Source organism: Pollicipes pollicipes, unplaced genomic scaffold (assembly GCF_011947565.3).
Source record: "Pollicipes pollicipes isolate AB1234 unplaced genomic scaffold, Ppol_2.1 Scaffold_3087;HRSCAF=3621_pilon_pilon_pilon, whole genome shotgun sequence".
Taxonomy (NCBI): Eukaryota; Metazoa; Arthropoda; class Thecostraca; order Pollicipedomorpha; family Pollicipedidae; genus Pollicipes; species Pollicipes pollicipes.
Window position 1 is genome coordinate 39193533 of NW_023596225.1, and position 23038 is coordinate 39216570.

General features: G+C 55.4%; 2 protein-coding genes across 3 annotated transcripts in view; one reads left to right on the forward strand and one right to left on the reverse strand.

The window, feature by feature from the left end:
* Nucleotides 1-7599, forward strand: part of LOC119114733 (ras-related protein Rab-27A) — a 48523-nt gene extending 40924 nt beyond the window's left edge. The window contains exons 2-6 of the mRNA XM_037238749.1: nt 1595-1773; nt 2831-2919; nt 4351-4465; nt 5383-5492; nt 6651-7599. Coding sequence (XP_037094644.1) covers nt 1603-1773; nt 2831-2919; nt 4351-4465; nt 5383-5492; nt 6651-6846 — 681 coding nt within the window. The 5' untranslated portion in view covers nt 1595-1602 and the 3' untranslated portion in view covers nt 6847-7599. The remainder of the gene's footprint in view (nt 1-1594; nt 1774-2830; nt 2920-4350; nt 4466-5382; nt 5493-6650) is intronic.
* Nucleotides 7600-8496: 897 nt separating this feature from the next.
* LOC119114736 (WD repeat-containing protein 37) lies at nt 8497-22535 on the reverse strand. Of its 2 annotated transcripts, none has more exons than XM_037238751.1 (10): nt 22358-22535; nt 16719-16922; nt 16290-16360; nt 15951-16046; nt 14088-14279; nt 13595-13767; nt 12818-12979; nt 11908-12122; nt 10523-10769; nt 8497-8716 (listed from the first exon to the last, which is right to left on the reverse strand). In XM_037238751.1, the coding sequence occupies exons 1-10, from the start codon at nt 22426-22428 to the stop codon at nt 8582-8584; spliced, it is 1566 nt and encodes a 521-aa protein (XP_037094646.1). In that variant the 5' UTR covers nt 22429-22535; the 3' UTR covers nt 8497-8581. The 2 variants fall into 2 exon arrangements, with proteins under 2 accessions (XP_037094646.1, XP_037094647.1); XM_037238752.1 differs by lacking the exon at nt 22358-22535 and adding an exon at nt 20102-20234.
* Nucleotides 22536-23038: the final 503 nt, after the last annotated feature.

Here is a 23038-nt window from a genome sequence, read left to right on the forward strand (position 1 = left end):
GCCCCGAATGTCCGCGCGGCTGCGCATGGACGAAATGAGGGACGCAGTAGCAAGTCCCGTCGACTTTTGGGTCTCAATTGTAGCTCGCAAGCCGTCGAGTGGTGGGAAAAGAGGCATCGGAAGTTTTCGAGAAAAGAGGACGCGACGGAAGCCTTTTTTCATTCTAGGAAAACCCGATCACATTAGACGTGCCAGTGCTGGAGGCGAAGCTTGATTTTTTTGTGTGGCCTGCGGCCAATGGCGGACGGCGTCCAAACCTGTGCACTGTACCGCTTTGTCGAGCTCCGCGACAGAACTGTTCGAGAACCTCTATCTCAGTGGGCACAAAATGACCCTAGAAGTCGACGTGCCCTAAAACCCCAATCATCAATCAATCAACTTTATCTCTGTTACTTCGGAAGTTCCCCCCGCCCCCCCCCCCCGCTTTACTTCCGAGAAAACGAGGGCAGATAACGAGAGGCTTACTTCCGAATAAAGAAGGCAAACACAACGAAAGATGGGTCCACATTTACGTTGCCAATGACAATCAAGTGAATGGCGGTAAGCAAACGAGTTTCCAGAACTTGGCCTGCGATGGTCATGTGCGTTGTGTTTGTTGTCTCGGTTGTCGCCGCACTTTGTGGTAGCGCGTGTGGTGTGTTCGTTGACCGCCTGAGCCATTACTGTCATGTTAATGGGGATTAAGGTCCAGTCGCCCGCACTGCACGGACGAAGACGTGGCAGCGCTGCATACTTTATGAGCAGGGAGCACCTGGGAAGTGTTCCCTCGGGTCTGTATTGCCGTTTCTTTATGGTCGGTCGTTTGTGGATGGTATGCAGGTATTGACCACCGTTCTGACCGTCTGCCCACCTGGCTGTGCGGCAGCGACTCTGCAGAGGTGTGAGGCTGTAAATGGAGAAATTGCCATCGAAACGTAAAACGGGTTTTCTTTTGATGAGATAATGCACAAAACAGTCTTAAAGCAAAACAAAAGTTTACAAAACCTACTTAAACGTCGTAAGGCTTACGTTAACGTATCGTAATCGTAAAATTATTTTGGAATTTTATCGTAATTTTTCGTGATGGTAAAATTTGACGTGCGAAAGCTTGGCCATCAATGCTTGGATGATCTAGAACATGCAGGATCGGCTTCAGAGCCATGCGCCGCTGTATAGCCAAGCTTCGTCGAACGCAGGATGGAGGGCGCTGTTGACTTTCCAGCTGGGCAAGACCATGGTGTGCGACACGTATCTCCGAACTTGTCACAGCTCATGACGCGATCGGATCGCATCTCCACCGTGTGCTGGTGCTCCACTCGAGCGGCAGGCCGTGTCAGGCGCACCCCGGCATGCCGAAAGCGCCGGAGGGAGCGTCGTCACCTCAGAGGGAGCGTTGTCCCAGACAGGTGTTGGTTCCCTGAGCAAACTCAGAAGGCGGCCTGGCGTGATCTCCCGTCACGTTCGCCGTCAATGTCATCCCAACTGACAGCCGACAAACAGACTGACAAGCTGACAACAAACGGCTGACAGCAAACGACAGGAGCTGTCTGCCCTGCTGTCGGCTTGTGCCGGGCGTGTCAGCTCAGGCTAACCGGTTTGTCTCTTGCCGATTCAGATCTGGCCATGGTGGAGGCCCCAATGGGCACCGGGATCGAGTACGACTACCTGATCAAGTTCCTAGCGCTGGGCGACTCGGGCGTCGGCAAGACGTCCTTCCTCTGGCAGTACACCGACGGCGTCTTCCACTCGCGCTTCATCTCCACTGTCGGCATCGACTTCAGAGAGAAGCGTCTGGTGAGTGACGATGCGGGGGGCTACGGCTTGTGGTGCTTCGAGGGAGGGGACAGAATCCGTACTAGGGCAGCATTGTCTGATGCTTCCAAAGAGGGGACAGGATCAGTACCAGGGCAGCAGCTTCTGGTGCTCCGAGGTAGGGGACAGAATCTGTACCAGGGCAGCAGCGTCTGGTGCTACAAGAGAGGGGACAGAGTCAGTACGAGGGCAGCAGCGTCTGGGCTTAGAGGGAGGGCACAGAGTCTGGTAAATGGGCTCGAGAGGAAGAGAAAGAAGCGAAGAGAAAGAGAAACAGAAATGGGGACAATGCGGGTGTTGTGGTTGACGTTGCATAAAAACTACCTGATTCGTGTTGTTTTCCACCAAAAGTATACATCAATATTAATTTGAGGCAGTTTAAAAAGATGAGATAAAGTGTGTTGCGTTCGGCTTATCTCCTGATTTTGGATTATTGAAGAGTTTCCCTGATCCCCTGGCTGCCGTTTGGCTTTGTGTAAGCCTATAGTGTCGCATAACGCTGTTGAATGAAACGGCTGGGCTGTCGAAGCGGCAGTGACCGGTCAGTCCGGGCGGTGCCGGGCAGCGGGTGTGCTGGTCCGGCTTATGAGGGCTGCCCGGCCCGGCTGGTGCGGGCTGCCCCGGCCTAGCCGGTGCGGGCTGCCCCGGCCCGGCTGGTGCGGGCTGCCTCGGCCCGGCTGTGCGGTGGTGGGCTGCCCCCGGCCGGCTGGTGTGGACTGCCCGGCCCGGCTGGTGCGGGCCTGCTGCTGCGGGCTCCGCCGGCTGATGGGGGCTGCCCGGCCGGCTGTGTGGGCTGCCCGGCCCGGCTGGGCGGGCTCCCGGCCCGGCTGGTGCGGGCTGCTCGGCCCGGCTGATGGGGTTCGGCCGGCTGTTGTGGTGCCCCGGCCCGGCTGGGCGGGCTGCCCCGGCCCGGCTGGTGCGGGCTGCCCTGGCCCGGCTGGTGCGGGCTGCTCCGGCCCAGCTGGTGCGGTGTGTGCCGGCCGGGCGCCGCGCGGCCGCCTCCTGACGCGCCGGTCCCCGTTTCACGGACCCGCTGCAGCTGTACCGGCCGAGGGATGCCGAGGGCGCGCCGCAGGGCAAGAGTCAGCGCATCCACCTGCAGCTGTGGGACACGGCCGGCCAGGAGAGGTCAGACAGGTCGCCGCCAGATGGCGCTCCGCGGGGCTGCCGCCCGACCCGGGCCCGTGCACGTGGCACCGCAAGGGGGGGGGAGTTAGGCATGGACCACTGTGCGGCTGGAGTCACTCGTTGGTAGTCTTTAGCTGACGGGCTTGCATGGGTAGCATTTTGGAGTAATGATAGAATTTCACCGCCACACAGCTGGATTTTATAGTACTAACTGCATTCCTCACCGCCTGATATAGCGTAGAGCAGTCGGTCTACTGCTGCCACAGCCTGAGGCGCAGCCCATTTGCCTTCCTCCGCGCCTTGAGTTCTGTCTTGAAGCTGTATCTGCCGCACCTAGCGGATACAGCTCCCCTCGCCCATGATAGTGATGCCGGTGGTGAACTCTCACCTAACAGCCGCGCTAGACTAGTACTAACAGCGATGCGCCAATAGCTCGGTAACGCCGCCTTACTAACCAGCGGGGCATGGCCTAGGTAGATGCTAGAGCTGCCACTTCTGAGCCCGCACACCCGCACAACGTGGATCAAAGGCCAGCAGGTCCGTAAGAATTGGTAACGAAACCAAACTGACCTGTTCAAACAAGGGACAGGTTTGGCCTATCAGGGGTGTCCCCAGTGCTCAAAATGTGCCATCCTGCACCGATCGTGTGCTATCAGATGCTTTTTTTGTCGATGGACCAGGCAAAATTGAAATGCTGCTGCAATTGTTCAGAGATGACGGTCTCAAATTTGTGACCGGATAGAACCCTGGACATGACCTTTAAAAATGTGCGCATTTGACATATTATCAGCTATGAAAAGTTTTGCAACGTTCCCCGCGTATTGCTTCTGTCATGCTCTCCGTAATGCCGCTCTGGGGCTACATCCCCCGACCTGCCAAACGAGCGACAAGTGTCAGCTGCTTAAGCAAAGATCGCTGAAATGTGAAGCATAACGTCTCGCTGATAAATTGTGCTGTAGCAGTGCGATGGCTGCGACAGAGATGACTATAAGCTGCGGTTTAACCCTGAGTGCACGCTGACTTAACGCCGTTACTTAGTCCCCCCCCCCCCGCTTTCCCCTTGTGCTAGAATGCGCCAACAAAAATTGCTATCTGAAACCATTAGCTTTAAAAGTGCAGGCACCAAAAAATTTGAATTTCAGATCCGAGCGGACTTTTTGAAGAAATCTTACGGTACGTAAAAATGACGTAAGAAAGTCTGACGTTTTTTGGATCTGAACCTCATGGCTGATAGGGACTTCCCATTTCGGACCGCGGGCTTCAGCAGGCTTTGGGCATCTCAGCAAGTGGCAGCTCTAGCAGGTGCTGCGACTAACCGGTCTGACCGCGGTAGCGCTAGCCGGTATGGTAGCGGCTGTGGTAGCACTGGCCACTGCTCTGGCATGCGCCGCACGCCGCCTGACTAACGTCTGCCGGCGGGCCGGGCCGCAGATTCCGCAGCCTCACCACTGCTTTCTTCCGCGATGCCATGGGCTTCCTGCTGCTCTTCGATCTGAGCAGTGAGCAGTCGTTCCTGGCCATCCAGGGCTGGCTGGACCAGCTCAAGGTTAGCGGCCGGCGCGCGGCCCACCTCCGACGCAGCGGCTTCCCCCGGCCCGGCGCGCGCGCGCTGCCCACCTCCGACGCGGCGGCGCGGCCCGGCTTCCTCCGGCCCGACGCGCGCGCGCCTCGTGGTCCTCGCCGGCCTGGTGATGCGTTGGATTGTTTTTTTTTCTGGTTGTATTGCGGTTGTATTGCTTTACAATGGGAGATTATTACTGGGGTTTGGGTCCTTTCGTCCTTGGGTTTCTTGGGTGGCCCACTGCTTTGACGACGGAAAAGTTAGATTCCCTAGGACACGTGTTCATAAGCTGATGTATTTGGTTGCGGAGATGCAGGAACAAATGAAGCCATTCAAGAATGCAAGCGTTCTGTTCCTCTCCACGCACACTTGGATCCTCACATGTGCGGACCGTTCGCTTCCGGTCATTATCCACCCATACGAAATCAGAGGTAACGATGCAGTGCACGGTAGACCAAAAGAGGATGATGCGGGTTAATGCCAAACAACGCCTAATGGGCCTGGATTAGGTTTTCCCGGATAGCATTTTCCTCAGGCGTCATTGCCACGCATTCATCTTCATGGCCTGCTCCCGCCCATTTCTTTCCATGGCCCATTTGCATGCCCCAGACGAGAGGTGGTACGAATCGAAACGCATGAGTAGGAATGAGCAGTCCGTGGCTGGCTTCCCCGGGCGGCGTTGAGATCATGTTCCCGCCAGCACCGGGTAAAAATGTTGTCCCCTGATAAACCTTTCCTTGATTGTCCGAGAAACGCAACGTCTTAGTTTGGAATCGAACCCACGTATGCCGTGTCACGCGCACATGGAATCAGCTGCCCGCTGTGGGAGACGGAACTGCACGCGAAGCAGGGACGCCCCCTGGGCGCCGGGGACGTGCGGTGACACCCCGCTGCGCCCGCAGACGCACGCCTACTGCGATAACCCCGACATAGTGCTGTGCGGCAACAAAGCGGACCTCGAGGAGCGAGCCATCACGGAGGACCGGGCGAAAGAAGTGGCCGACAAGCACGGGTGAGTCCCGGCCCGCGCGGCCAGCCCCCACCGGCCGTCCGCCTCCTCGTGGACAGGCCAGCGGCTGGTCCGGACGCCAGATAACTCGACTGGCGTCCGAGGATGTGGGATGCGTCCGAGGATGTGGGATGCCGTCCGAGAATGTCGAATATGGTCCGAGGATGTGGGATGTCGTCCGAGGATGTGGGATGTCGTCCGAGGATGTGGGATGTCGTTTGAGGATGTGGGATGTGGTCCGAAGATGTGGGATGTGGTCCGAGGATGTGGAACGCGGTCCGAGGATGTTGGATGTGGTCCGGGGATGTGGGATGTCGTCTGAAGATGTCGAGTGTCGCCGTCTGAAGATGCTGGGTGTCGCCGGAGGATGTTGGATGTCGCCCAAAGATGTCGTCCGAAGATGTCGGATGTCGTCCAAGAACGTCGGATATCGAGTGCTGCTCGGATGTTAGGTCGGTCTGGGGCGCGAAGCCCCTGCCGCGTGGATTGCTGCAGCGGTTCTCTACTGATCCTCGTCATTGCACGGGATCTCGCTAAAGGTCGCGGCCGCCAAGGGTTGCATTTGAATGCTTAAACTCGCGGAAAGGGGCCTATAAGCTGGGGATGTGATTCCGTACGCCCAAGGTAAGCAGCCTGGTCCCCAACGTTGCAGATGTGGTTTTCGAGCAATTGTGGCCTATGGAAAGAACAGCGCGGCGTAGACCTCACACTACTCTAGGTCTGGCGATTTTTGGGAGTTGACGCCTTTATGTGTAGCGAAAGTCAAATACTGCTTATGCATCGCGTCCTTCGGAACGGGAAGAGCGAAGCACACCTGCATGATCTGATATAGAAAACTGAGTCGTGCCGGCGAACTGGAGCAACGGATCATCCCGTCTCGCATGTCTATTCGTGTACTTGCTGTTGTTTGCTACACCTAGCATAACTAACAAAACTTCACCAGCAACGTAGCTTTGTGTTTTTTGTCACGTTTTACGGGAGACTTTTGAGCTCTGTTCGGCACCTGACGAGACCAGCTGGTATGAAGTACTACCGTCGCTGTGAAGCTCGTTGTCGCTGTCGAGGGCAGTCGCTGTTGGCAGTCGTTGGTTGGCGTGTGGAGCCGGCGCACCGCAGGGCGAGCCCTGTGCGGGCCTGAGATGACGTGCCGCCGCGTTGCAGCTTGACCTACATCGAGACGTCGGCGGCCACCGGGCAGAACGTGTGCACCGCCGTCGACATGCTGCTGGACGCCGTGATGCGGCGCATGGAGCAGGCCGCCGACCAGTCCACGCTGCCCGGCCGGCGGGGGAGGCCGGCGCCCGACGTGGCCCACATGCAGCTCACGCCCGTGGACGAGTCCAAGTGCAGCTGCTGATGGCGCCGCGGCGCCGGCCGATATCAGCGGCCGGCGCTGGGCGAGTGATGCACGATACCGCGTCTGGCGGCGGGCTCGCTCCGGTCGCAGCTGTACCAAGTGCAATTAGCGCCTCCGGCCGTCGCCGGCGACCTCGAGCTAATTGCGTGGCCCGTTGATTTGGTGACCGATTGGCGCCGCGGCGACCGCAGCAGGTGCGCGCCCGCGCGATCGTGAAGCGGCGACCTCCTCCGACGCTGATGCGGTGCGATCTTATCTGCCCGGTTCCCCACACGCTCGATAGCGGAGGGGTTGCTTAACCACCAGGCGCACGGGCCCGCAGCTGCGCTATGACCTGCCAATCAGCGGCGCAGCTATGAGTAACGTGGGGACAAGCGGCGAGACGTCCCCCTGGATACCAGTGGTGTTGGTCTTGGGTCTTTTGGTTGCAAGACCGCGACAGCGACTTCCTGTTTAACGCGCTGCCGGTATCGTAACGGTTGTTGGTTATGTCTTCCGCGAGTTTTCTTGGGTCAGGACCAGGTCGACTGTATGCGGCTGAGCGGCTGCTGTTTCTTATCGAATGGTGGTCATGGTAGCGAGAATGAGTTGACACGAGAAGACGTTATGAGACGAGACGTTGCTGACTTGACATGAGAAGGCACAGCTGCTGGTTCCGAGCCGGAGATGCGAGAACCGCTTCCACCAAAGGCTTCATACGGCAATCGGTAACGAAATCTGTATCTGTGAATGTCTAATACACGTCCTGCCAGCTATCGGGTGTCACAACGGCGGCGTCCGCGCGACCAGCGGCTCGTGTGGCGGGAGTGGGCCGTGTCATGCATCGAGGTCGTCTACGGCGCCGGCTACAGGCAGCCCGCGGCCGACCTCACACCGAGCGTCCTCTGCGGACGAGGAGCCGCACACGGACCCCGTCCTCTACAGGGCACCCACGCCGCACGTACGGGCGGTCCGGGCAGACAACTGCCGGCAGGCAGGCGTCACGTACAGCGCGCGCGCGCGCCGGGGGATGTCACGCCCCCGGCGCCACTCTCACACCTACTGGTAGCCCTCGGAGCACGGGCGCCGCCTGTCGTGACGACGCCGCGTGCGCGCGTGTATATACAGCATGCGAGCCGATGACCACACCGAGGTGAGCGATGGGACGCGCGGCGCCGTCCGGTCGCGCGCGCTGGCGCGCCCACCAAGCCGTCTGGAAGCGGACGTGACACCGCGGCCCCCTCCCGTGGCCTGATGATGCAGTCGGATTGCCGGGCGACGCGCGAGTCGGTACGGATGACGACGCACGAGCCCGCGCGGACCGACGCACTGCCCGGTGTACCGGTCGGGGCCGGCCCAAGCGGCGGCCGCGCGCAGTGGCAAGTCTGGCGCAGTCGCCGGGTCGCCCACAACAGACACCAGTCGTCCGGGCGCCGACGACAACACGACACGCGTCGGCACCACCTCCGCTCCGCAGGGTGAAAGCACAACACGCGCAAATGAAAGCAACTGAAAGGGTAAAGGTAGCAGTGGGCCCGGGGCGCGGCGGCGGCCGGGCCCGAGCCTGGCGTGCGGTGCGGTGCGCTGCGGCGGCCGACGGCGGGCCCGACCGCCCGCCAGCCGCTGCGGAGCGTGACCCGCCAGCCGCTGCGGAGCGTGACCCGCCAGCCGCTGCGGAGCGTGACCCGCCAGCCGCCGCGAAGCGTGACCCGCCGGCGCGGGCCGACACAGCCTCCTCGCGAGGCGGCCAGTCTGACTAGTCCTTGCTGTCTTTGGGCGGTGTGATGAGCCAGCCGATGGCGATGTTGTCGAAGCCGCTGCTGAAGAGGTTCGGCCGGCCGCAGGACGTGTCGTCGCTCCAGGTGACCGAGCACACCATCCGCCGGTGACCCTGCGATCCAGACCTCCGCTTCATCCCGGCACTTCTGACTGGGCTTGGTTCAACGGCACATTGGTCAAATCACATCTGACTCAAACTGAGATCCAAATCACGGTTTGGATCAAACATTTTTAAATAGCTAAAGTAATGGACCGTTCATTGAAATCAAATTACATCAACGATTCCCACTTTTCTCTGACTGAATCACACAGCGTAGTGCAAATAGAAAATGTCAGTGAAAGAGCAAATCACATGTCACTACTTTAGAAATTAAGATAAAACTATAACCATACCAAAACAATCAATGTTTTATCTGTTACCACACTTAAATCAGCTGCGCGTTTTGATACGATACTCTTTATACATTTAGTCCCTACATTTAAACTTGAAGGGTTTCTGATTTCAGAACCCACTCTAAGCAGAGCTTCTTGCGTAAGTCCTAACCCCACCATCCAATCGCGGACTTCCACTTCAGCGCTATAATTTTTGTGGCGGAAGTTTCACGTCCAACGATACCCGGCGCGTTCTACCGTGCCCTCTGGCCTCATCTGACCTTGAGCAGCCACTACCACCAGCCGCACACCGTCCCAGCCAGAGCCATACAGCGCGCGCCAAATCGATTCGACCCCCCCGTCCTGCCATGGACGGGGGGGTCGAACCTCTCCCACCCCTCCCGTCCCGCCATGGGTGGACTCGTCATGAGTTCGGGGAGCTAGGCATTCTAACTGATTGAGCTACGGGACTGGCACATCTGCAGGACAGTGTGCGGTTCTATCCATGCGTGACGCAAATATTTTCATCCCCTAAAAAGCCTAGCGTCACGGGAAGACACGTTTTGTTGGCAAGCAACGTGAGTGGGAGTTATGACAAAGGCTAAATCTGGTATGGTGTAAATATCCGTTAAGGTTTGGTTCGACCCCCCCCCCCCCCCCCCCCCGTCTTCTCATGGGCAGTGAAAACCTGCCAGATTGTTTACTCAAAACTGTGCTTTGATGCCATAACTTCAGTTGACTTAGCAGTCATTTGGGGTTTTCGGGCGTTTCGGCCGCGCGGTCCTATAGCGCCCACAACAGTTCAGTTGACTTACGAACTAACATGTAATTCAACATAAAACAAATCAAATTAAGCTTCAACTAACAAAACCGCTGCTATTCATTGTCAATCATTGTACATCAATCTCGGAATCTTTAACAATCGTTAGCCGATTCTGAACAGAGTCGGGTGTTTGCCAACTCAACTGTTCCAGCTGCCAACAACCGGATACATGATTCGTAACTACGCAAAAAGACATACAGTTGGATGACCCTTGATCTGAATCTGATTCCGAATCAACTCTTACTCTGAACCATGCAACGATGCAAAATGAACCGAAATTGAGGTGATTCCAGAAGTACTTCAGAATATAATTCCACGCTAACACACGTCTGCTGTAATTAGGCCAGGACACGCCGGCCAACCACCAAAACACACCACCAGCCAGACACCCTATACGGCACGGCACGAGCGACGCTATAACAGACGCGAACGTGACGTCATCACAGATCGTCCTTACCAAACCAATGAGCCAGACAAGCTGAAGCCAGCTGGAGGAGCAAGACAGCTATAGTAACCAATAATAGGTACAACCAAGGCGTTACAATCCGTCAGCATGATAATGTGACAGACAGAAATCCCCCAATGCAACATTCTGCCACCACTGCTGTGGGGCCCAATTCCATGCAAGCTTGGTAAACATCCAGGCTGTGAACCTGGCGCCTTTCGCCGCCGCCGTCTCGGGGGCGGGCCGCGACCGCGCCGCGCCCCGCCGCAGCCTCTCACCAGCCGGTTGGAGCGCGGCAGGCGGGCCAGCCGCTGGCCGCTCAGGTCGTACAGGCGCACGTGCCGGTTGTCGAACGGCAGCGCGATGACGTTGGCGGCCGACACGTCCAGCCGGTTGATGGCGGCGTCGCCGCGGATGGTGGCCAGCGGCGAGCGCATGTTCTTCAGGTCCCACACCTTGCAGGTGCGGTCGTCGCTGCCCGAGACCACCTTGTCGTCGCGGCTGAACACGGCCGACGTGACGGTGCTGCCGGCGGCGGCGCGCGCGGCGTCAGCCGGGCGGGCGACGGCGGCGCCGGCCCAACTCGTCACGGCGCGCAGTCACTGCCCACGGTCAACGACCAGCTCAGGACCAGGCCCCTCCCCCCTGAGGAAATCCCAAGGGCAAAAGAGTGGGCACGTAGGGCCACGCAACATTACAAGTGGAATGGGTCTGGACCAGGGATGCAGCTTCCCCAAAATATCAGCCCGCAGCCCGACCCACCCCGACAGCTGATGACCCCAACTTCAAGTTAGCTGTGATGTAATGCCAACCCAGCATTAGCCCGCAAGTTAATGCCATAAACATTTCGTAAGTTCTTCGTGACTTTCGACCTTTACATCGATGTGTGAATACAATTTTTAATGCAGTCTCTATTGCGCCAACGTAAACCTTAAACATGGTGATGCCAGTTTTCAGCTACAAGTGAGAAGGAAGAGGGTGGGATATAACTTTGCGTATCACCAAATTGTACTAGGTCTTCTACCCCTCTACCTCATCTCAATAGGCCACGGGCCATGTATACCGAAATTGCATGCATCAACTGATGACTCCGTACCGACAGAGTAAAAAATGCTGGCCGTTTCAAGTGAAAGAAAGCCTCCTCATTTCATTGCACGGTACATCAGCACAAACACAAATGGAATGCGCCACAATCGACGAAATGCCATACATTTAATAATCACTATTAAGGATAAGTCCAGTGCGAAACATTGAATACCGTCAGTACAATCATTGTTTAGCACTACGCCGCTAAACCAGCACCTTGGCTTATGATATACTGAAAGTAATTAACTCAGTATAGAAACTTCTACAAAGTGCCCAGGAGCTCAACTCATCATGCCGAAAAACCAGGAGCTGAAGGCCTTTCTTTCTAATAACAAGTACTGTAAACGTAGCAGGTGCATCATATGTGAGCTCAAACAAGCAAAATCTAACACAGCCACTGAGCCTCCGCTCGAAAAAGCTACCTTTACCCAGGAGGTCACTATCAGGCAAGGCAGCCCAACTGGACGAATACGACAACGGCTCACGCGGCCGAACCACGTGCTAGGCGGAAGCCAACGGCGCTCAGCAATACAAACGCCTGCCAACGCGCGTCCCACCCGGCGCGCGCCGAACTCACTCGGTGTGCCCCTGAAAGACGGACACGCAGGGAATGGGCTCGCGGAAGTCCCAGAGCCGGAACGTGGTGTCCTTGCTGGAGGTGACGACGAACTTGTGGTGCGGATGCGCCGACACGTGCGTCAGCTCCTGGTCGTGGCCGGCCAGCGTGTTGAGGCTCTCGCCGGTGGTGACGTCGAACAGCTGGGCCGTGCGGTCCCAGGAGGCGGTTACCACCTGCGGCAGCCGGCGCACCACCCAGCTCAGGCGCGCTCCGGACGGAGCGCTTCAGTTGACACGCTGCTTCACTCGTTGTGTGTAGCTGCACGACTATGGGTCCGGAGGGTGACGTAAGAACTTTGAGCACACAGAATACGTAATTCACTACTACACTGACGTCACGCGGCTCACAACGTAATATTGCACTATGACCGTCTTCACGCGCTCATTTTTTCGGCAAAAGCATTGCCGACTTCTGACGCCCCAACGCCACTAATCACCTGACAATTTGACGATCATTTGACAAACATTCACGAGCAACGGCGCATTCTACTACAGCTCCGGCCTATCAGCAGCTGAACTGAATGCATACTGAATCATGGCGCGACTCACGGTGTGCAACTTCAACCGTAATTCTTCTCGGTATCAAACCACGTTCTTTATCTACGTCAGAGCACCACCGCATGCCGACAGCAACACGACCCGCCAGTCCAGTTCGACCAGAAGAGCGCGCGTGCAAGCGTGCAGGGACGACGTACCGGTATGTCCGGGTGTCGGTGTGGGTGGGTGGATGCTAAGGTACACTGGCGGATGTGCGGATTAGATGCTGGACAGGCGGGTAGGAGGATTAGACGGACAGTGGACACACATTTGTGAGTGCGCATGTGGCGTCTGCTGCCTGCCATCGCCGGCACGTGTCGGCCGTACGGTACCTGCTCGGCGCCGGCCAGCCAGTCGGCGGCGATCACCACGCCCGAGTGCCCGGTCAGCTCCAGGATCGGCGTGCGCAGCGCGTTGCTGCCGTCGGCCGGGCCCAGCTCCATCGGGTCGTACAGCTCGGTCGGGTCCACCTCCTCCTCCGACGAGAGCGCCCTCTGCCGCCGCACCGCCGCCGCCGGTGAGCGCGACCGGCGCCAGGCGACCGCACCCACACACACACACACACCGTCCAGCCGACTTCCCACGAGGAGGGTGCCCCCCCCCCCCCCCGAACACTGCACGCGGATGGAGGTCAGAGCACAGACGGACGCGTACGAGCGCGTGCAGCAGTGCGCCCCCACCCGGCCTGCGGGACACCGAGACCGCTGCTGCGGGCCTCAGCTCTGTCCCTCCTGGGACTGGTGTCGTCTGGAGCCGGGTCAGATAGCTCCCGTCGTAGCAGTGCGACCGGTGGAAGGGAGCCCTACTCTAACGTCATACCATAGCTCAGCACTGCCTGCGTCCAGGTCAAAACGAGACACCGCATTACGCTGCATCACGTTATGCTGCGAAGAAGTCAGTCACTGTCCAAATCTGATCTTTTTCAAATACCTGAGACGGGTTCTGCTGAACTTAGTCTTTGAAGTTCACTGCGACAGGGCCACAACTTCACCGACGACGAGCACACGCAACAGGACAGGGGCGTTGACGCGGACAGCAAGCCGCGCGGACCAGCCCGAACAAGACCCGCACGGCAACGTGGCCCGGTCGCCGGCCCGCCGACGACTCACGCCGGTATCCATGGTGACGACGGCCTGCCAGACGTGCGCCGTCTGATCGCCGGAGCCCGTCAGCACCAAGTCCCGGCTCGGGTGGAAGCGCACCGAGTTGACGGAGCCCTCGTGGCCCTGGTACTGCAGCAGGCAGCGGCCCGTGTCCACGGACCACACGCACGCCGTGTGATCTGCGGAACACGAAGCGCGGTCAGACGACCAGAGCGCGCGGCCGGATGCCGACAGCTGGCTGACCCCCGAACACAGGGACGCTTCGGCCGCCGCAAAACACACTCTAGCTGTCGTGCAATACCGCTGAATTTAAGCTGAGACGGAGCAGCGCGACGCTTCAATTGTCACAAACACGACAACGTTTCAGCCGCCCCAGAACGCAGCCATGATTAATATGATACATAACAAGGCAACACTTCGACAGGTCAGGGCGCGCGGGTCGGGGCGCGCAGTTTGGGGCACGCAGGTTGGGGCGCAGGCCGGGCCGCGCTGCACTAACCAGCAGAGGCTGTGCCGATGACGTTCTGGCCGGGTCGGCCGGTCGACACCTCCCAGACACCGTCCTTGTGCGAGCGGTACTCGCGCACCAGCGAGCACACCGCCGACGCGGCCTTGAAGCTCGACACGATCTTGCTGGTCTGCTGCTTCAGCTTGTAGGCCGGCTTCAGCTTCTGCGCGGCGTGCGACATCACTGCCAAAGATACGAGCCGGCGATGTCACAGCGGCGGCGGGTGATACACCGACATGACGCCACGGGGTCAGGAGAGGCCACACCCCGCGGGCTCGGGCGGCGGCCGCCGCGTGCCGGGGCGTGGCAGGTGAGCCCAGCAGCGCACCCGCCACGCCGGCGCGGCTGCCCTTGCACGCCGGCGCCGACCTCGGCAAATGCACACGAGACGAACACACCGCAGCTGTACACTGGCGGGCGTCCCGTCGCAGCACGACCCGGTGTAGCGCCAACACGGATGGTACGCGTGTCGATGCCAATAATCAAGCGGTGGGACGGCACTGCGGCGATTCGACAGAGATTCATGGGCAATGCACGGCCAATGAGCTGACTTATAGTTACGCGATGCTTCTGCACGCCTCTACCTCAACGCGTCAGCTGACACCAGCCTGAAGTCATGGCGTCATTGCTGCCACGTCACCAACATCATGTTACTGCAGCACCACTGCGGCCGCGGGTACGCCGATTCGTCCCGTGCCGTACACCAGGCCAACCACACTAGAGAGAGCGGTGCCACACACTCGTCATGTGATCCCTGTATTGCGTAACCAGGATACCGAAGCAGCCTACATAGGAGGTTCTCTTCATTTTGTTTTCCGTAAACGCACAGCGAGTTCCGAATGCTAAAACCACGATGAGAATTCCAAGTCCAATGAACCAAAATACTGTCTATGGCAAACATTTTGGCCGCTGCTTGCAGCCGTAATATTACGGATAAAAACGCCGACACAGTGGAAGTACCAGTTCATGGTACTCATAAAAACAGTAAAGCGAGAATTCCTGGCGAAAGCATGCATCACAAGTGACTGAATACGACCCGGATCTGGTAACTGAACGATGCAAGATGGACTAGGATGAGCAGGACATTAGAATAACGTCGGCTTGAGATGTACCACGGGGACTGATTGCCGGGTTGACGTTAATCTACGGACACTTGGATGACACTGAGTACTTAAAAGCGGCCATCACTCGCAAGCCAAAACATGATGACGTTGAATACTATATGTCAACATTGTGTATGCTGCTAGTGAAAACCAGACATGTCGCGGATTTATAGAGCATTTTGAATTTGATGGAATGCAGAGCACAGATCAGACAACTTGCATGCATCTGCCCTTTAAACCGAAAACACTCCCATTCAAAAGAGCAGCCACCGAGATTTCAGATGATCAGACTGCCAACTTGCAACTCAGCACCGAACAGGAAAACCATAAGGCAATTACCGCTTGCGGACCACTGGCACCGTTACCGTTGTACACGACGAAGGGCCGGGAAGGGGAGAGGTCGAAGATGGACGTGGGGGACTCGGTGCCGACAGGAGAGGCCGCAGGAGTGAGGGAGAGGCGGGGCACTCCTGCAACACCCGACGTGGTCAGCAGGCTGCACTCTGCTCTCTGTACTGCGTTAACACGGCACGTCACCGTGCTGCGCAGGCGGGGACGCAGCCGGAAGTGCAGGAACAGCACCGCTGTTAAAACACGCGTCACAGCAAGCACGTCAAGCATGCGGGGAACTCAAAACGTCGAACCACAACGATGATGTGACATGACAACATGAACATGGAGCTTTAGTCACGCGGTGAGGTCGTTGCCACCGAAAGGCATGAGTGCACACATGAACGTCGAATGATCTTACGCTTTTGTTTGCTTTTGACTGCGCCGTCTGTCTCCTCGCACCGATCTCCAGGCTCCCTGTCGGGCTTCTCTTGCAGGAGCTCCAGCTCTTTGTGCACTGCAGCATGAGGAAATGTTACACTTGTGCAGTGAGGGACTGGAAGTGATGCAATGTAATGCAACACTGGAGAAAGGTTTACAATGATATGCACAAATCGAACAATCGAAAAATAAGGTGAAATCATACGCGACATACCGGTATGACCTAAATAAAATATGCAAGTTTCATGATGCTAGCCGATTGCCGATGCCGATTAACAAATTGCGGACATAATAGAACGGGGTGAAACCGTCAACTTACGTGCAACATTTTCTGTACAGACACTTTCAAATTCCTTCTCAATCTGGAAGAAGAGCTCGTTCAGCCGTGACCTGCCGCAGAGAAGGCTTTTGTCAACAGGTCATTTCTTGGCACTTCAGCTGGTGTAATAGGAACTAAACAAAGCACATATTTAACAGGATAGAGCTTACATGGCCCATGGACTCCAGAGAACAGCCCAAAGCAAGCCCAGAGCACCATACTTGTCAGACCAAGCCAAGACCAACTCAAAATGTAAACAGTTAGGCTTGAACCCCACCAGATCGCGTGTGGAACAGGACAGTACGCAGCCTCCCCCTCCCGCCGCACTTCCCCTTCCCCACCGTCCTTAACGTCAGACTGGAGCCTGCGACGATGGGGAGGGGAGGACGGCGTCTCAGCTTCCCCGTTGATCCCAGGAGTGGCACGGACCTGAGGCGGGGCGGCAGCGCCGTCTGCTCGGGGTCGGCGTCGGCGCGCGCGCCGTGACTGCCCGCCACCGCCGGCTCCGGCTCGTGGTGCCGCATGCGCGGCATGGAGATCTTGAGCGAGCGGGGCGTCTTGTTGGCGGGCCCGGCCGCGTGCGGCAGTTCCAGCGGCATGGCGACGCCAGCGGCCCACTCCCCCGGCTCACAGCTGCCGGCGACAGATGGCGCGTTCACCGCCGGTCCACTGACGCGACACTCAGCGGCGGCCGGCACACAGACAGCCGACAGACTGATGCACAGTGTATCAGCAAGTGACGGGATGACGGGTAGTGCCTGACAGAATGACTGACAATACATGACAGAATGACGACAGGAGAGGAGACAGCACACTGACAACACTGGCGTTGGGGGCATACCACACATACATGGGAGACAATGGTAGGCGGTATGCCAATAGGTGGCGACCTGGCACCGACCTGCAGCACACCGACGGGCGGCGACGGGCCGTCTACAACGGGTGGTACAATGATGGGCAGCACAACAACATGTGACATGCCGGCGGTACACCAACTGACAGCACTCACAGGCAGTGTACTGTCAGGTGACAAAGGGTGCATGCATCAACAAACACTGTCAGGAGGCACGCCAGCAGGCTGTATGGTGACAGACTGTACAATAATGTCTGGCTGACAGACATATGACAGCTCACACACAGGCAACATACCAATGGGCAGTTTGCTGTCCCCATGGTGGTTGTATTTGGCCCTGCCCTTCCTGTGGTAATTAGCAATGACTAGCCTAATTTACCCTGATTTAGCCTAATTGACCCTAAAGTTATTGCCCTAGATAATAATCATGTGTATAATGAGACTTAGGGTGTCCTTACAGTGATGATTAATGATATGGTGCATGATCACTTGTTTAGGTTAGTAGCACTGTAGTATCTCCCTTTTCAGGTCATGAAATGCCTTTCAGCCTCGGATTGGGTCAGTACGTGAGCAATGGATACTTTATTGAGTTTGAGTGTACAACATGAAATACTGAGATTGCTCAAAATGCAAAATGTTATCAAATTTCACTTCAAGCATCTCAGATATTGTCCAAAGATCGCTAGTCTGATCTGGAATCACACAGCAAATTTAAAGGCACTGGGTTTAGAAGGGTAAATAAAGTGCAGTTTAAAATCTTAATGTGGAATATAGAGTACATTTTGTGTAGATGTGGAGATCATTTCCTTAAGTCATAATGAGAAATAAGAAAAATGGTTTATCCTTGACTAATAATCATTTCAATTCTCCAAAGCCTAAAAAGAAATACATTACCAGACTGGTTAATGAATCGCCACAGTTGCTATCTTCTAGATACTAGATTGTGTATTGATCACTAGTCATTCACGGATACTGTTCCAGCTTGCTGCACCTAGTTGCTGTCATTGTGCTGACAATAGCAGCTGACACTAGACAAAATGATCAAACTTATATTTTAAAGGCTTGGCACACTACAATCAAGTTCCCTGGAGGTCATTATCTCAATGTGCATTACCTAGTGGTGCTTGGCACAATTTAGTGCCATGGACCATACCACTGATATTTCTTCAAGTAGACACATATACTCATATGACTTGTTAAGTAAAAATCATATTAAGCACATATTTAGCTTAAGGTAAATCACTTGCATAGAAAATTTAGCAAGCATTATCCCTTTTGAAATTGAACAGGACATTAAGCAAAACAAAAGCAAAAGAACTACCTGTTAGTGATCCATCCAGGTACCACTTGGTGTCACAGACACAAAGACCAAACATTGCAGAATACAGATGTTTGTGTGGCTGCATGCCAGCAACAATGACACAGGCAATGAAATAAACATCAGATATTGCAAAATAAATATTGAACATAAGCAAGTTAGTTATCATAGTAAGACAATGCACAAAATTAACAATATGACTGATTTGACAATATGGTGCCAGTGGCAGACAAAAGGGAGCAGAATATCAAAGTGGCACATATAAATGAACCTGAGTTATCATGAAAAAATAAAAACATGTTTGTAACCATAAGAACAATACAAATGAAGTTAGCCAATACCACATACACAGGAAAACACTTCAAATTCATATAACTTCTGCTATAACTGCAACTTCGCTGATTCACTGTTGGCAACTGGCCCTACACATTCATTGCTGGTATGTGTATGGATGGGAACATATTGTAAGTTTATCTCAGATAAGTTGTTGGATCTGGTTAGGCCGGTGTGCTATGGCTGATAATACAAACTGCCAGTTGTCAAGCATGAATATGCATTGCAGGAGCAGATTCATGGTATCTAGGCACATCTGTTATGAGAAAGAACTTAAATTCCATCTCACTATTCTATCTTTTACCAACAAAACAGTGAGCCACACTTCATATGCTGGCAACATCATGCTACAGACCTGGTCGCTGTCGCCAAACAGCATCAATCACAGACCCCACTGTCACCTTGGTCACCCCACGCAGTCCTCCCCATGCCCGACACCTTGTGCCATTTACCAGGCATAATGCTATAATCATCCACCCATGTCCCATACCCAGCATCTTGTTCCTGAAGGTGTGCATTAAACATTTTAATTTGTATTTTGGCTAACAAGATACCCAAACCATGACCATTTTCAAGTTGCAGGGGCCACAGTGCATGAATACTTAGTAAATCATAACATGTCAGGCATGGCAACATTGCTGCAACACTTTTAGAGCAGGCATGTTGTAAATCTGGCAATTCATTGGTGATCTCATTTGGTTGCTCACCAACAATAGTCAAATTTGGCTTACCCTGAGGTAGGCTCATGCAGTAACTACCACAATTTGCTCTGATCTGAGTTTGACACAAGTGAGTGAGATCTTCAGCATGCTGATGTTGCAGGCAGCCAATGCAGTGGGTCAATTTCAAGCAGACTGGACACAAAACCCAAATTTAAGTCATAGGGCTCTGGGTCCTCCAATGCAATTCAGTCATACACCCCAATCAAGGGGTGTTTATCAGGGTAAGCAATGGGGGTGCCAGGGTGAGAACCTTATGACCCTAAATCCCCCCCCCCCCAAATTGCAATAGATCTATGCCACTCAGGTCTGACAGACAGCATTCAGAACTCGACCTTTTTCATTACCAATTCCTTTATTGCAGCAGCATGGTAGTCATCATCATGGAACAATGCCAAGAGAAAACATGCTCTATATAACTGCTCACCTTTACTCAAATTTGTGTAGTGCTCCCACAAAAAACTCAGACCCTGACCAACCCGGAGTAAGACGCATCAGCAGTGAAAAGCTCTGCCTCCCAAGATGTTGGGATCGGCGGCCCTGCCCTAATTCATGAATCACCACTCGGCAAAGGGACGAAAAAACTCACCCTGCGTAGGGAATGAGTCACTGTAACCATGAACCCATTCATGAACTAGAATATCTTTAATCCTTCCACTCCATTCCACCAACCCCCACTCTGCCTCACAAGTCCCAGCCCTTTATCTCCAACCCGCTCCCCATCGCACACACTGCGCAATGAGGCGAGAGGGAAACCAAAACAAAAATATGCTGGTCAAATAGGCGCAGAGCAGGCAGATCCGGCAGATTAATTTGGCACTTCTTTATTGCTACCATATCCTACAGATTCCTCTGTTTTCGCACAATGCGGCGACGGGGCGGAAACTGGGGCCCTACCGTAGGCCCGCCTTGGTTGTGTACCTGGACGTACCTATCAAATGTAAGTGTCCACAAGACGAAGGCCTTTTTAAATCCGTCGAGTTACAAAAATAGACGTTGACCTCGACACGACACACCTAAAGGCTGAGACCGGGAAAGTTTAAAACAGGATGTATGCAGGTCAAAGTCGCAAATCTCAGTCTGAACGTAAATATGAATGTATTGCCAGCTTGAAAAAGCTTATCTTTTTGTCCTAAGGCCGGAAGATTTCTCCGGACCTGCTCTTGCCTTGACAAACCAGAGGCCAGACTTTATTCCCCCAAGGTTGTTATCATTGCGCGAGATAGGATCACTCCATGTTATCACCTCTCTCGTTCCAAATCGAGCAGTCGAAAATATCGACGGAAGTCAAGAAATTTCTCTTCCCGGTTATCTAACACATTTTATTTTGAGCCTGATTCTCTGCTGCCCCACTAGCTAAAGCGGCCATTAAAGACCCGGGACGAAGTTTTTCTATAGTCGCGCTGTTGACTGCTGTCCCCCAAAACATTCCGTGCGGTCTTTCGTAACTTTGAAGGGGTTCACCACCCATGCTGGAACAGCTTAGAGGTCCCAGAAATATGGAAGTCCCGCTCCTGACAACTTTCCTGGATCTGCCTCCGCTCCTTACGTACATTGTATTCGCCAAGGCCACTGGTGTTCAAAAATCCATGCATGAGTGGAAACCTGTCGGGCATGAAAAATAGTACGTATATGGGGAGCAACACTGCTCGTTACTCGCACGGGGCGAGCGTTATGCACCTGCGGGTCTGGGGTGGTCCACCTTGCATCGAAGCAAGGCTAGTTGTAGTCAGTAGCTGCCAGAATGCTATGCAGGAGATCGAGCCCGAGCTCATTCCAGGAATGGGGTAGACGGGTAATGGGTAATGACGGGTAGTTAAAGCGGTTCCGCCACCCTACACTTCAATTCTAGAAGCGGCTGAAGCTGCATTGGTAAGCCAGTTCCGAAAAGAGGTGAACGTGCAGCAGGCTGTTCTCTAAGGAATTTTGAATTGGGGTCGGGGAAATCCCAGTGATATGCCTGCTTCCAAATCTGGATTAATCTAACCTATCGTCCAAGATTTGCAGTTCTCCTCGCATTTAGGTAATTTTATTTTCTGTCTTGCAACGAGAAATAGATAGAGCAAGTTGGCTGCGATACATGAAGTCATAACAGGGCCAGCACGGAGCCAGAACAATGGCGAGCGTGGGAAGGTGGGCGTATCTGGTCAATGCGAGTGGGAATCTGGCCGAGTGTGGGTGCATTTCTCAGGGACATAACACGTTAAAAGTCCTTGGCAGCGACGACAAGCACCAGCAAACCACTGTAAGTATTTCTGCATTTACTGAATATACTCTGGCTTTAACCTGCAATGCATATTCAAGAACGGCAATCAGACAGCAACGTTTGGGCAAGATGGAGGTCCCCGATGTGACACGGACTCCGACTTCCGTAGTGCCAAAAACAGCATTGAGGCTCTGTGAAATAGCCCAGAGCCTTAATCAGGACTTGACATTAGGACTTGAACCCGGACTCACGTTAGCAAGGCACACCTGGATGGGTCTGTATACCCGACGCTTCCGATTTTGGTTTCGTAAGCGTGTCTACGTCTGAAGGTAAAACATTTGGGAGTCATACCATTCCAGGCATAATGTTCCGAAACAAAAGCCATTACAGATACATTACCCTCTGGCATTTTCAGCGAACTTGAGGACAACTGTCAACCCTCGTCGTACCCAACGACCCGAAGCCAAGGACGTGGGATTGACTCAATGGGTGCCCCTCCCCCACCCTGGTCGCGAGCAATCCATCCACCATCCTAGTGTCGATGCTCAGCTTTCACGAAAAGTACATGAGCCATAGCCCAGACCAGCCCAGTCCAATTACTTCTGACCTGAAGTAGAAGAGGGAGGACGATTCGCTCACCTGTTCTTGCGATGCTTGGCTGTCCGGGTCAGCCGCAAGTGGAGCTCGTCCAGAGAGGAGCGACGGGACATTGTCCCGGCGCTGTTCCCACCGCCTGACACACACAGCTACGTCACCCACGGCCTGACGCCGCGCGCCGGCCGTCCCCGACGGGACTCGCGAGCCGACGGCCGCGGCCGCGCGGACGGCGCGCCCCCGCCCCACCGCGCCGGGCCGCGCGCGCCACCTGTCTCCCGGCGGCTCCGTCCACAGAGGCTGAGACTGACGCGGCTCCCGCGGCTCAGCTCAGCGGCGGTGGGGCCACCCCGGGTCAGGTCAGCGGTCAGAGCCGGGTCAGCTGTGGTGTGACCTTAGGTCAAATCCGCAGCTGGGACGACCTCAGTTTCGCCTCACTGTTGGCGTGACCTCAGGTCAGGTCAAATGTGGTTTGGCCCCACGTCAGGCCAGCAGCAGTGTGACCTTACGTCAGGTCAGCTGGTGGTGCCGCATCTTCTCAGCAGCCAATCCATCCCGTCCTCCACGCAGACCTCACCACAGCGACGAACGTCCACCCGGCCGTTTCGCGCGGCCGCGGGGGCAGCCGAGTCCTGCCCGGTTCGGGGCCGGCGGCGCGCAGATTGCTGCCGTGTCCGCCGCGGTATCTAGCCGGCACTATCAGGAGCGGAGAGCCGGGCAGTCGAT

Coding starts and splice junctions, on each gene's coding strand:
- LOC119114736 (XM_037238751.1), bottom strand. CDS start 22,428: ATGTCCCGTCGCTCCTCTCTGGACGAGCTCCACTTGCGGCTGACCCGG. Junction 16,047..16,289: donor CTGTACAGAAAATGTTGCAC/GTAAGTTGACGG, acceptor CTCATGCTGCAG/TGCACAAAGAGCTGGAGCTC. Junction 8,717..10,522: donor TGCCGCGCTCCAACCGGCTG/GTGAGAGGCTGC, acceptor TCTGGATCGCAG/GGTCACCGGCGGATGGTGTG.